The following is a 14,559-nucleotide window of genomic DNA, read 5'->3' on the forward strand; positions in this document are numbered from 1 at the left end:
CATTAGACGACGTCAAACACTTAGTGCTAAAAAAACACACAAAAAAACAACAAAAAAACCAGTTCATGTTCCATTACAGTCCCTGTAACCAACATATATTAGCTAAAATATAAATAGCAATGGGGCTATAATACATAAATGAAGGGGGATTAGGTAGCTTGATCATGAGTGGGAGGGGAGGGAGAATTAAGGCTGAAGTACAGGAGACAGCAGTGACCGACTCCCACCACAGGAGGGCACTGTTACATTGGCAATACTGCTCCACTCATTTACTCGACCTCACCCTGGGTGCGCTGTAATTGAACCACGAGGCACATCTGAACTGTTAACGTTGACAAACAGTAACGGACACTCACGTTTCACTCACGAGCAAAACGAGAGACGCTTTCAGAGCTCTGCTTTCCACAAGAATGATGGAAAATGAAGAGTTCATTTTGCTCAAATTTATATTTTTGGAGGAAACTCTTACTTTATCAAGTAAAAGGGAAAAAATAAAAAGAATAAAAAAAAAGAACCAAAGGTTTGAAACCATCTTTTTCTATTTTAAGATGAAGACCTGAGTGTTCAGTCGGCGCGGTGAACCCCGAGTGGCCGCCGGTTCTCTTCAGATGGTCGGAGGGTGGCCGATGTCCAGTCTCCTCTGCGCCGAGCCTCTCTTCCGAGCGGCTGGCGCGGCGCTGACTACATTTCCCAGAGTGCCCGGGGTCTGGAAGAAGGCCTTCGAAGACGACGCAGGAGTTTCGTTCAGAGTATCTGGAGTCTGAGGAGGAAGAGGAATGTAAGTGTGGAGCTTTAACGTCCACAAACGAGAAGCTGGAACGACTTCATGTGTCATTTTGCTTTCTTTTTTTTCTTCTCAGTCCACGAATCACAGAAAGGTAGAAGTGTCACCTCTGATTAATGCCTCATTACAACATGGCCGTTGACTCCTATTGCGGCATTAATTTGCCATCCAGCGCCAAGACAAGAACATTAATCCCGACTTAACGAGTTTCGGCTGAATCGTCTTGAACCTCAGCGTGGAGGTGACTAAATGAGGGGAAACCTTCTGGCGCTGCACTCTCGCATGTCAAGCTGCGCTGAGGCGTTTTGAAGGTGAATGATAGCACAGAGGTCATGTTTCATTATGAAGGTCAATTATGCTGAAGTCTTTATTTATTTAATTTCCTCCAGCAGACGTGTGTGTGTTCCTGTGTGTGTGTGTGTTCCTGTCTGTGTGTGTGTGTGTTCCCGTGTGTGTGTGTGTTCCTGTGTGTGTGATCCTGTCTGTGTGTGTGTGTGTGTGTGTTCCTGTGTGTGTGATCCTGTCTGTGTGTGTGTGTGTTCCCGTGTGTGTTCCCGTGTGTGTGTGTGTTCCTGTGTGTGTGTGTGTGTGTTCCCGTGTGTGTTCCTGTGTGTGTGTGTGTTCCTGTGTGTGTGTGATCCTGTGTGTGTGATCCTGTGTGTGTGTGTGTGTTCCTGTGTGTGTGTGTGTGTGTGTGTTCCCGTGTGTGTGTGTTCCTGTGTGTGTGTGTGTGTATGTATGTGTGTGTGTTCCCGTGTGTGTTCCTGTGTGTGTGTGTATGTGTGTGTTCCTGTGTGTGTTCCCGTGTGTGTGTTCCCGTGTGTGTGTTCCCGTGTGTGTGTGTGTGTGTGTGTGTGTGTGTGTGTGTGTTCCTACCAGTGATTCCGGTGTGTTGATGCTGACGGTTTGTGGCGGTCCCGAGGGAGAGCGTGGCGTGCCGGCCGCTGACCCGTAGCGCCGGCTCTGCTCTGGCGTGGACGGCGATGGAAGCGGCGACCCGCTGACGTCCGCCGCCGCCACGCTGTAGGGCGACGCCCCCACGCTGTAGGGCGACGCCCCCACCATGAAGTGGGCCGGCGACATCACAGCGGGCACGCTGAAGCTCACTTTACCGTGACTATCGGAGACCTGCTGTTGTGGAGCGCCGGCCACCAGCGGGTAGTGGGACAGGGCGGCGGAGGGGAGGAGGACGTAGGGCAGCGCCAGGGCGGGAACGCCGCTGGGAGGAAGAGGCAGACCGGCCGGAGGCTGTCCGGCCGAGAGGAGGAAGTTGAGGCTGTTTAGTCCTGGAGAAGAAAGAACAGGAGAGCTGGTGAGCGGCGCTGTGGATTGAAGTCTCGCTGGCTGTTGCATCGTATCAAGGAGTAAAAGTTCAAATACAAACATTTATTTCATGCAGTAATCTCCATTTCCAACATCTACAGTCCTCACTGGGGATGAGCATTTCAAGGAAAAAGTACTGTTCGAAATTCGCACGCAAGTATTAGAATACGAATGTAACATTACGTTTTGAAGGAGTTTGACTCGGCTGCAGTCTTCTTGGAGTGTTTCTGCTGTTCGAGCCGTGAAATCTAACCAGAGACGCTTTAAACCTTCACAGAGTTAAACCTGCTGAACTCTGAACTCTGGAAGCAACATGCTCTTCTCCTCCTTATGTTGTTTAATGGCGGCTGGCAGCTTTTACGCCGACTATCGCCACCTTCTGACAGGAGGAGCGTATTACAACCAGGTGCCGGTAAAAACCGGAAATAAGGAAGAACGATAGTTGCATATACTAATTGATTTGGTTTTTTTTTTATATGTCATGACGACTATTCAAAATTCATACCCCATCTCTAGTCCTGTCATGATTTTCAGTAAACTTGTTGCAGCAGACGTTCTTTGTAATAATGTTCTGATCACTTAAATCTGCAGAAACACAAAATGAATCTGTACTTTGTCGTTGGAGATTTACATCTGATAAACACACACATGTCGTGTTCTGGGTTTAAGAGGGTTGGACAGGAGACTACCTGCCCTGTTGGGTACATAGAGGTAGTGGGACGGCTGGGCCGGCTCACTGCTGCCGTTTCCACCGCGACTCTCGCTGAACTCCGACTCTCTGGAGAGGCCGGCCGGCCGACCGGGTGAAGTCCTGCCGTTTCCCGTCTGCGAGCCCTGTGCTGCTCCTCCGTGAGGTTCAGCTCTCAGCTGCAGAGGAAAAACAAAACGGGGAATGAATTGACCTGAAATTGCTGATGGAACTAGAAATAAATGGAAAGGAACTACTTTACTGCGACGCAATCAATTTATTGTGATCGATACGTCCCGAGACGGATCCCGATGTGTGCGAATGATTGGCAGCACTGTAACGCGCACAACGCAGGAGGATTATCTAATGAGTTATGTAATAGCGGAGTTACAAATTCCGGCGCTTGATCGAAGTCGGCACCCGAGTTGGGACGACGCCGATTTGTGTGAAACCGCCACGACACGATCGCCGCCCCCAACCGCCCCCCCCAGCTGCCCCCCGCCACTCCCCACCACTCCCCCCCCCCCCCACGCACTCCCCCCCACTCCTGCTTGCAGGGTTTTAGCTCCCTGCTGCTTCTCTGTTCCCCAATAATTTGCCACAAACTTTGATCGGCGCGCTCTGCTCAAGTTCCAGCTGTGGAACATCGCGGACGCACCCAGATCACGAGCTTCTCCGTGCTCCCCTCGGCGCTGTGCGTTGGTCCCGTGCAACCGGAGCCGTCCTGGAACTCAATGATCCGCCGTCGTACACGTTACTTTCTACTTGAAAATGTCTGATTCTGCATTATTTATCGCTCCAAAACCCGGATTACTGCGCAGATGAGCACTCTCTCCTACTAATCCGACTGAAGCTGATTTCGGCCGGTCGTCTTCCTGATGTGAAAGTGCAGTGCTTCTAGTCTACTTATTAAATCTACCTTCCGAACTGAATTTTACAGGATTACACAGCCTGATTAACTGCATGAGGTTTTCCAATTATCCTGTTCGGTGCATAATTCGACCAATTATCCTGATCACCGAGTGTTTCCTATTTAACCGCGTGCTGTTCAGACTTGATAACGGGATCTTTGATTGTGGATGAAAAACTACCGAGACAAAGAGACGCCGTGCTGCTGCACTCGGACAAATAATGAGGTCGTTCCCAGTCAATTTAAACTGGAACAAGAACCGTGATGAATAAAAACATTCAGACGTGTCATCATACCATCACACACCACCAGCTCACCTTGTTACATTCCTCTAACCCAGAATGTCCCTTCTTTTTCACCACCGTCCCCTCCTCCTCCTCCTCCTCCCGCCTCCTCCTCTTCCTCCCCTCCACAGACTCCGGCCGGGATGATGATGATCCCTGGCCGTCAGGCGTCCGGTCGGGCTCGTCGGGCGCCCTGAACAGCATGACCACAGAGGGCTGGGACAGGCTGGGCAGGTAGGCCAAGCAGTGGTGGGACGGGGAGGCGGTGAAGAGGTGCTCGGGGGGGCGGTGAGGTGCCAGAGGGGTGGGGTGGGTGGAGGATGGGAGCAGGGGACGGCTGTGGGTCTGCAGGGGCGCGTTGGGACGGGGGCTGAAGGGAGACAATAAATACAAGTTTTCAGTTTTGAGCTTTACCTCCGAGCTTGAATCCGATCGGTTCCTGCAGCTTTAGTTTTAGCCAAATCGCTTCAACAAACTTTTCCTTTTTAAGATGACGTGCATCAAACATTGCAGCGGTCCCTCGGACGGCAGGTTCCGTTCACACGTTTACCACAGAGACTAAATCAGGAACTCGGCGTACATTTCCCGCACACCCGTTTGTTTCCACATCTACAGTGAAAGTTGGGAAATGATTCTGATAATGGATCAGAGAGTTAAAATGACAGCAGCGTGTGTGCGAGACCCAATTTTCCGGACAGTCTGTGTATTCTTTGTTTGAGTGAACGTAAAGAATCAAACTTCCAGGAGAGATGCAGAAAAGGAGACCGACACTCAATTTGTAGATAAATACGGTTTTATGAATATTTCATGAGATGAAACGATCAAAGTTTTTCTTCCGCTACTCCTTTGTGGCCACATTGCTCTTCTTTTAGTGGTAAATCATGAGCAGCCATGTCTGGCCCCGACGTTGACGGCTCTCGTCGAGTGAATGAAGCTGTCGACCAAACCTAACGGCTGTCGGTTGGTACATGATCACGTTTTAATGGCCGCACTCCTCAGATCCGGCAACGCCCATCCTCATATAAACTCTGTGTTGTAGTCACAGTAAACCTGAAGCTGTGAGCCTGACGCAGACGGAGCAGCTACGAGGGGACGTCCGTCCCGACAGTCTCTCCAGCTGACGTGCAGATTTCAAACCGGCCTCCCGCTTCACGGCTCAAATATTCCTTTTCAACACGCACTTCCACGTCCTGTTGTCTTGCTCCCTCCCAAAACACTTAACAGCCGGAGCCTTGAGGCAGCTCTGGTTTGGCCACAACAGACCAACCACATAATGGGGAGAACCATGAAGTACTGTTGGCTCCATATATGGAGCCAACACACGCAGACCTTTCAACTCGACAATAGTTCACTTTTAAGGTCTAAAAGATGAAAAGTGTTTGGCTGTAAAATAGTTCAGAATGAGATGAAGAATAATCTTGACTTCCTTTTCAAACAGCTGCAGGACCCTTTAACCGTGTTACAGGCAGCTCGTGGATTCTCTTCATCAATAATACTGATAGTTTGTGGTGGCAAAGGTCAACAAAAAGAGCAACGGTGTGCTGGAAATCTGTAGCTGAAGACGAGATAAATCTGAAACAAGTGAAGGTGAAGCGAGAGAGCGAGAGAGAGAGAATTAACTCACTTAGCACTATTTCCAAACTGCAGGCGACACACTGCGCTGTTGGTTGTTGTCTTTCTGGAGTAATCCACAGGATAGTTTGTCAGACCTGCAGTGAGACGCAAAATCAGGAAACATTGAACTTCTTCTGGAAGTGACGTGTGAATTTGAAAATTGAGCGTCTCTCACCCGTCAGTTCCCGTCGTGGGCTGCTGGGGGCGGAGCTGACCTGCCGCTGGACGGCAGCAGACGTGGGTGTGATGTTGAACGAGGCGTGACGCGCCATCTTGGCCTTTCGGAGGTCCTGGCTCGTCGCTGCCTGCGCGGCGTCGGGCCGACCGACGGCCGCTACATTCAAAGTGCTTCCTGTAGTCGATGATAGACGGACAGACGGACGGAAAACAAGAACTCTGACGTTGAATGGACTCTTTTACACCCTAAAGAAGGACGATGCACCGGAAGTCTCAGAGAACTCGGCTGCGGAGTAACTGTAGTATCGCCGACGAAGCGCGTCTTTAATTCTCACCTGCATTTCCAGAGTTGCCGAAGTCGACGGGGCCGAGCCACTTGAAGGCCGGCTTCCTGCCTCTCTCCTCTCTCACGTGGACCTTCTTTATGAGGTCCAAGCTGGTCAGCACGTTGGCGATGTCGTAGAGACGCCGCACCTTCGCTGCAGACGCGGGGAGGGAACGTTAAACACAGGAAAGAGACGTACCGTCTTTAAACCGAACCGGCAGCTGCACCGCGTGGTGTCTTAGTTCTGCTGCGCGTCTTACTTTTGTACTTGCTGTGACTCGATGAGTCCTGACTCTCCTCGATGAGGATCTTCGCCGCTGCGTCCAGAGTCACAGTCTGAGTTTTGGACACCAGGAACAGCATGACGAACTTCTGGCTCATGATGCGCAGAGATTTGTCTTTCCTGTTGTTACCAGCTGCAAAAACACACAGAAGTAATGTTTATTGTACATAGATGTGGTGTAAATGAGCTCTCTTTGTAGTTAGGATTCAAACCCAGACTTAAAAGTTTCATAGTCGTTTTACTTCGATCTTAAATTTCAAACATTTCAGAGACGTGGAATGAAACCTGAAACATAAACATGTGTGGACTACATCACAGAAAGCATCCTGTGTGCTTCATCAGACATTTTCATTTGCATACTCAGGCTGCAGTGCAACAAACGTTTAGTCATTAACTGCAGTCACGTCTGAATGAAGTTTAAAGTGTGTTTAACAAATAGTAGAAACGCTTTCTGGCTGCTCAGCACTTTACTGACCTGACGTTTCAATCTGGAAGACTTTTGCCCTGGAGTTTATACATAAACACGTCAAATCTAAAAGACACTGAATTTCCTCTGGTGAGATCATTTGCAGCTGAAGAAAAGTAATCGTAACATATATCTCAACACTAAAACATATAAAAAGTTTCAAATCGTAGTAATGTAGCACTGAGACTTTAGTATTGTGGTGTTTCCTGCCCCGGACACACAATGCACATCAAAGCCTGTCACCAGGCGTCACCTTTGTAAACGACACCTCTTATTATTCTCTCCAGTCAACAAACACACTCCTTCGTTGGGTGATGAGAGAAAGAGTCACTATGGAAACGAGGCTTGAATCCCTTTCCCGTATGTTTGAGGCTCTGTTCACTTGTAGACAAAAACCTCGAGACTAAACCATCACTTAAATTTGTGATATATATTTATATATATATATATATATTTATATATAGTGCCACAAATTATATATATATCTCATGTCAAATAATTTGAGCGCCTTCGTCGCCACCATTAACACGGTCAGCGATGAAGGAAACCGTTTTTCGAGGTGCGTTACCGTTGCCGGCGTCTCCTTCCCCTCCGTCGTCCTCGCGGCCCGGTCCGGCCTCCCCGGCCAGCTCCATCTGGAGGTGGTAGCCCTGCTGCCGGCCCCTCCGCTGCAGGTCCTCCAGCGTGGCGTCCAGCCGCTGGCGACCGTACCAGGTGTAGCTGTTCTTGGCGATCCGGCCCACGATCGTGAGCGACTCCAGCACGTTGACGATGTCGTAGATACGCCGCCGCTCCACCCCTGACGGAGAGAGAGAGAGAGAGATGACGCAGACATTCCTCTAAAACACGCTCACGATCAGGGAATCCACCAAACGATCAGCGCTTTGATTCAAATAAATCTCGACAATAAAACTAGAGATGCTCTCAAGAAGCCCCTTTCTCATAAATACGGAGGAATATATTTGGACGAAATAAGGTCTCCGTAGCAACCACCCCTAAATCCAACATGATACTTCGTAACGCTCATGAAAGGAAGATCGGTGAGCCAAGACTAATTAGGCATCACTTTCCCCCGTCGAGCCTCTTTTGCTGCCACATCACTTCTTACCCAGACTGGCTGCCACTTCGTCCAGTGAGATCCAGATGGGGTTGTGAGGGGGGGGGTAGTCCGGGTAAAGGGCCAGGAACTTCTGGCACAGCAGACCCAGACTCTTCTGCTTCCTGCTCGGCTTCTTCTCTGCATCCTCCTCTTCGTCCACAGCTTCAGACTGGACAGGCAGATAAATGCACGTCAAACATTCAGCCTGATGTTTTACGGCTAATTTTGCTGCTCACGGGGGATTTGGGCGTTCACCATCGACCCGTATTATAAACACACCTCTGGATTACTCAACGCTGCATGAAAACATCTGAAACTTCTATTCTGTAACATTTAATCAAGTATATATATATATATATATATATATTTTAGAGCATAAAACCGTAAACTTCCCAAAAAGATACGGTTTGATAAAGTTAGAAAAGTTTTCACTTGACAGATTGAACACACAAGATCCGACTCCAGCTGATATTTGATATCCTCCAAAAACGAAGCGATTGTATTTATGCTTTTAAAAGCTATCTTGAAAATGCAGCCGCTAATGTGAGTGTTTACTCCCTGGACTTTTAAGATTGCGTTCATCCTCCGAGAGCATTCACCCAATTACACCGAGAAACAACAACAGCAATCCAACGAGTTTTCTCTCCAGTGGACTAAAGAAAAATAAAACCTCCTGTCGGTCTGAACGCCACCTTTTTCATCTCTCTGTCCCGGATGTCTGGGCTCGCCGCGCTGATCAGCATCTTCAGGTTGGCCGTGGGCGTCCAGGGCTCGGTCAGCGCCGTGCGTTTGATGGGGGTGACGTGGGCCGGGTCGGGGGTGGCACCGTTTCTGTTGATCAGCAGAGCCGGGACAGTGGACTCTCCAGACTTCAGCGGGGTGGATCTCCTCCTCTCTGTGCAAATATTTTCCTGCGTACAGACAGTTATCATGCGGTCGTATCGGGGGGAGGCTGGACATCACTAACGTTTGAATAAGCTCTTTAAGCATTTACTTTTTTTTTTTTTTTAATCATACTGTGTGTGTGGGGGGGGGGGGGGGGGGGTGGGGGGCACATTTCAAGCACTCAAAACTGTCATTGTAATCATCTTGGAAATATTCCCTTTACATATGAACCCAGGTTTTCACCAGTTCACTAAGTCAAACAGCTGGAGACCAGAGGCAGGCGGATCAGTGGCGTGAAGTATTTAAATGAGCCTCGCGTGCCTTCAGTCTCCAGATGTGACCACATCACTGAACATCTCTCCCTCTCATCGGCCTGATCCCGCAGCTCTCCTTCAGCTGCCCCACCTGACATGCAGCTCCTCCATCCTGAGCCTACCTTTTGTTCACTTCGGCCCCCGTCCTCCTCCTCTTCCTCCTCCACAGTCAAACTTTTCCTTGGACTGGTGAGGTCTGTCAGCGCGAGGCATTCAAGCTCCATCTGTGAAAGCCGCAGTCCAAACATAAAGAGCATCAGATCCTGAACATGGGACCCGACTCGTGTCTTTGAGGGGCCGACCGGTGGATCTGAAGATCTTCCTCCAGCTCTCTGAACTGAAGATCTTCCTACAGCTCTCTGAACTGAAGATCTTCCTACAGCTCTCTGAACTGAAGATCTTCCTCCAGCTCTCTGAACTGAAGATCTTCCTACAGCTCTCTGAACTGAAGATCTTCCTACAGCTCTCTGATCTGAAGATCTTCCTCCAGCTCTCTGAACTGAAGATCTTCCTCCAGCTCTCTGATCTGAAGATCTTCCTCCAGCTCTCTGAACTGAAGATCTTCCTCCAGCTCTCTGATCTGAAGATCTTCCTCCAGCTCTCTGAACTGAAGATCTTCCTCCAGCTCTCTGAACCTCCAGCTCTCTGAACTGAAGATCTTCCTCCAGCTCTCTGAACTGAAGATCTTCCTCCAGCTCTCTGATCTGAAGATCTTCCTCCAGCTCTCTGAACTGAAGATCTTCCTCCAGCTCTCTGATCTGAAGATCTTCCTCCAGCTCTCTGAACTGAAGATCTTCCTCCAGCTCTCTGATCTGAAGATCTTCCTCCAGCTCTCTGATCTGAAGATCTTCCTCCAGCTCTCTGAACTGAAGATCTTCCTCCAGCTCTCTGAACTGAAGATCTTCCTCCAGCTCTCTGATCTGAAGATCTTCCTCCAGCTCTCTGATCTGAAGATCTTCCTCCAGCTCTCTGAACTGAAGATCTTCCTCCAGCTCTCTGATCTGAAGATCTTCCTCCAGCTCTCTGATCTGAAGATCTTCCTCCAGCTCTCTGAACTGAAGATCAGCGGTCAGCTGGATTTGGCGCAAAGAAACAGGAGCTAACTAGCTGTTAGCAGGCTAACTGCGCTGCTGCACCTCAACTCTCAGATTCACAATATAGTTTACGATACCGTGACGTCACCTGCTGAACCCCCGTCTGACGTCATGACTCCAGACGTCATGGTATTAATACATGGCGGTCATAGATTACGCAAATTAGTTGTACTTTGTAACTCAAGATGTCCCCTAAACTTCTGACTCGGTAAAGGACCAGTTCGCCTGAATTACGACATTGAGTCGCGGCCGAGTCCGTAAAAAGGAATAAATATGTAACTGTGGCGGATTTAGAGTCAATAAGGCTCATTTAGCTTTAATTAGCTGCTCGGCTAAAGTTACGAGCACAGCTGATCAGCATATGACGATCTAACAGAAAGCAGGAAACCACCGGAGGGAAAGCTCGTTCTTCACCTTCAGTTCTCCACCTTCGGTTCTTCACCTTCGGTTCTCCACCTTCGGTTCTCCACCTTCGGTTCTTCACCTTCGGTTCTCCACCTTCGGTTCTCCACCTTCGGTTCTTCACCTTCGGTTCTTCACCTTCGGTTCTCCACCTTCAGTTCTCCACCTTCAGTTCTTCACCTTCAGTTCTCCACCTTCAGTTCTCCACCTTTCTCGCGTTTCACAGACGCGTCAGCGCGAAACTTTGTTCAGACCAACATAGCAGCTTCTTTCCGTCTCCAAACAAAAGAAGCGGGCCGTCCTCCTCCGCCTGCAGCTCCGGTGCTCTCGAAACTCCTGCCCGGCTAGCGGACACCCTGAATTGTCCCTCGGAGACTCCAGCATCACCCGCTCAAGCTTGTTTTCTGGCGCTCTCCGGCAGCTGGCTCGCTCCAGCCAATCAGCGCCTTGGTGACTCGTTGCGTCACGCAGCTCCAGCCAGTCAGAGTTATTGTACTCCGGCACGCGCCTCAGCTTCGACCAATGGACAGACGGACGCCCACGCCTCCAGGAGCAGTGTTGGCGGGGCAACCGGCGCGCTCCGTCCATGCTCGAGGAGGGTGTGAAAGGAACGAGGTCTCACTCTGCACATATTTACGAGGACAGGACTAGAAATCGCGGCGGGGAAAGTTGTGATTGTGAAAATTGAGACAAATGCAATAATTCCTGGCATTTGATTTGCTAAAATGTTTTTAAATAACATAAATGAGAAAAACCTATTTACAGTATAAGCACACTACAACGTTATATTTGGCAGCGATTGAGCTTAATACAAAATGTTCACTCAACACACTTTACCCAAGTCCAGTAATGTGTAACATCAGTTCCTTGTACACGCTTTTGCTTTTGGGGTTAATTTGCAAGCTAGGGATACTTACTAATATTTTACAAATCAATAACTTTGTACATATTTATTGATTAATTTAAATCACGTGTTAACTGCAGGTAGGCAGGCCAGTGCTCCTTTCTGACAAGGAAAAACGACTGCAGGCGTCGAGTCCCCCGAAAAGCAAACAATTGAGAGTTCATCTTTTGCAACAGTCTTTTAAATGAGTGATTGGTCGTCTTCATAGACGATCTTTGACTATCAGCTGAGGAGTTTGGTCCCCTGCTTTTTCTCCCGCAGAGACACCAAGCGTCTGTGAGAAAAGCCTTGCGCCTGGAAACCCGCTATGAATACCTTTAACCTCATCACCCAGGCTTTTGTCTGTAATTAGCTCCGCGGCTGAAGCAGACAGATGGAGGCCAGAAAGAGAAGGTGGGGAAATAACGAGTGGCGCTAACAGTACCTGGGCCGCAGCGCGAAAAGAGAGGGCTCACTTTTTAGCAGACAGGGTCCCGCCCTGGATGCAAACTGCATGAAGACTGGCCTCGAGTGCTTGCGTAATAGTCCTCAATACACGAAATGTGCCGCCAAAGCACTATTAACATCTGAGCCGGTGCAGCAGGGTGGAAACACGGATTTGAGATGTCGTAAATCGTATAAATGATGTAGGCTAAATCTATTACAACTGAAAATGAACATATAGAAATGAACATTTCATGTTATAACAATGCTTTGCAACCACTGGAAATACGACCCCCCCCCCCCCCCGGCCCATCCTCCACACACACACACACACACACACACACACACACACACACACATGTACACACACCTCATCCCAAGAACGATATAGGCTGAGATGTGTTCTTTTTTTTGTTTGTTTTTTTGTCTCATTAGTTGAATTGTTAAAGGGAACTCCCTGTGTACAGTTTGTTTTATGCCTGGAGCATTTTGTATTTTGTATTTTGTATTTTGTATAGCTAAAACATAAAAAAAAGAAGTATAACATCAGTAATATAAAAAAAAGTATAACCAGTAACATAACATCAGTCAGAGGGACCAAACCAGGACGTTTACTTTAATACTTTCACTATATTTAGCTGCTAATAGCTAACTGTTCAGCTGTGCTGGGAGGTAACTTTCCTGTAACTAGTTTGTAGTTAAATTACAACATTTAAATACAAAAAGAATTAATTTAAAGTTACAAATCCAAATTTTGGTAATTACAAAGGAGTTTCATCACAATATATTATTTTTGGTAAAAAACAAACGTCTTTGTAGAATATAACACTTATTCTGTTGCTTTGCATCTTTTCACTGCACAGGAACGATTCTGTTCACATCAAGACGGGCTCCATTCATTTGGCAGGAGGAGCTCAGATTTTCAGTCTCGCCTTTAATCGGTTGTCTTGTTCAAATTCACAACGCCTCTTATCTGCCAATCAAACCATTGTGCATTTCTCCAAGCAACCACATAAAGCGGTTGGCCATGCTGTCAGATAAGATGAAGAGACGTGTAAAAAGAGTCATTCAAGGTGATTCAGGCCAGAGTGAAAAAAGTGTAAACAGTACCAGCTTTGTTGATTGTTCTGTCATCACTCGGCATGGAGACGACCTGAATGTAGACTTGGTTTGAGGTTCTGGGAACATGTTTCCTTCCTTGCAGTCAGTTGCTATCTACACACTAGTGATTTGTTTTGGTGGTTGTGCTGTAATAGTCAAACATTTTTAATTTTAATTCAAGTTAAATTCAAAAACTTTGAATAACAGTTTGGCAGTAATCAGTGTTGGGAGCTTTACAGTGTTTCAATTGAAGTAGTTCAGCTTGTAAAGTTCAGCTTCATTGCCTAGTTTCATTCATTGCCAGTATCAAATGTAATAAGTTACTTTATAAATATTGACATTATTCATTACATTTTAGCATGGTATCCATCTGTAAGCTCATACATTTCAAGTTACCTTCCAAACACTGCTGTTTAGATCACGCACCAAGTTTCCCAATATCACTTCCTGCTGCACAGACAACAGTGTGTTCCATAAAATAAAATTCACTGATTTCACGTTGCAAAAAGCTGAAACAAAACCAAACAATACATCAGCAAAAGATAAGAGGTGCACTACAATAAAACTGGACATATATTATAGGCCAACTAAATATCATGCATCAACTACATACCAATACAAAAAAATTGAACAAAAGAAGAAAAAGAAATGACAAATTGTCTATTCAACCAAAAATGTCACAACCGCCGCAGTACCGCTGCGGATCCCCTAGGGGTCACGGACCCCCTGTTGAAGACCTCTGCTCTCATGCATTGATCCTCCTCAGGGGATTCAGACATGAGAAACATCATAATCGGTGGAGGGAGACGGATTGGGAAGTCGTTATAGACTCAAACAGTCATGCTGTGATTGTAGGAGGTGTAAAAAGACAGTTTGGTGGCAGCTGGACGAAAGAATAAGGAGGAGTGTCTGTTTTAAACATTGCAAGGTGAGTTTTCCAGTATTATAGTATAACTGTAGCTTACTGCATTGTAGATAAAAACACTTTTAAAAGATCTGAATATATATATTTTTAATAAAACAAACTTTGTGCTCAATACAGAGAAGAAACATTAAACTGATAAGTCAAATAAAAGTTGCTCTCTGTCATTTTAAATACTGACTTCTGCATTAAATCATCTTCTTGAGGAAACGATCAACTGTTTTGATGAAAATTTGTCACTGTGACACCATTGTTTGATTAAGACCATTTTATCTTCAAATGCAACAATTCACGTCTTTTGTTCTGTATTCATTTTGCACTGTTGATGTTTAGCTTGATTTCAGGGCAACACATTCAGGCATGTTCTGTCAGGGTTGCTGATGCAAGGCATTATGGGAAATGTTGAGAACCTCTAACTTAAACATTCAAGGCATAACCTATTCAGAGTATACACAAAGGAACCAGCAATACACTGATCATCAGACTGGGAGTGCAGAGCAGTTCAGGAGAGGATAGAGATTTCCTTTCATGCGAAGAAGTTGTTCTGTTTATGATGACACT

The 14,559-nt window shown here is 47.2% G+C and overlaps 1 protein-coding gene across 1 annotated transcript; it reads right to left on the bottom strand.

The window, feature by feature from the left end:
- Positions 1-576: 576 nt before the first annotated feature.
- LOC138202689 (transcription factor E2F7-like) lies at positions 577-9,376 on the bottom strand. Its single transcript, XM_069156947.1, has 12 exons — positions 9,275-9,376; positions 8,646-8,864; positions 7,963-8,122; positions 7,423-7,653; positions 6,366-6,521; positions 6,116-6,259; positions 5,779-5,955; positions 5,614-5,698; positions 4,023-4,359; positions 2,797-2,974; positions 1,661-2,070; positions 577-760 (listed from the first exon to the last, which is right to left on the bottom strand). The coding sequence occupies exons 1-12, from the start codon at positions 9,374-9,376 to the stop codon at positions 605-607; spliced, it is 2,355 nt and encodes a 784-aa protein (XP_069013048.1). The 3' UTR covers positions 577-604.
- Positions 9,377-14,559: the final 5,183 nt, after the last annotated feature.

Source organism: Embiotoca jacksoni, unplaced genomic scaffold (assembly GCF_022577435.1).
Source record: "Embiotoca jacksoni isolate LCO1_2020_lvr unplaced genomic scaffold, fEmbJac1.0.p SCAF_21, whole genome shotgun sequence".
Classification (NCBI taxonomy): Eukaryota; Metazoa; Chordata; class Actinopteri; family Embiotocidae; genus Embiotoca; species Embiotoca jacksoni.

Excerpts from the sequence above, each read along its gene's own strand:
- LOC138202689 (XM_069156947.1), bottom strand. The coding sequence starts at position 9,376 with ATGGAGCTTGAATGCCTCGCGCTGACAGACCTCACCAGTCCAAGGAAA. Across the intron at positions 5,956-6,115 it reads CGGCAACTCTGGAAATGCAG|GAAGCACTTTGAATGTAGCG; the intron begins GTGAGAATTAAA and ends CATCGACTACAG. Across the intron at positions 5,699-5,778 it reads CCCACGACGGGAACTGACGG|GTCTGACAAACTATCCTGTG; the intron begins GTGAGAGACGCT and ends GTCTCACTGCAG.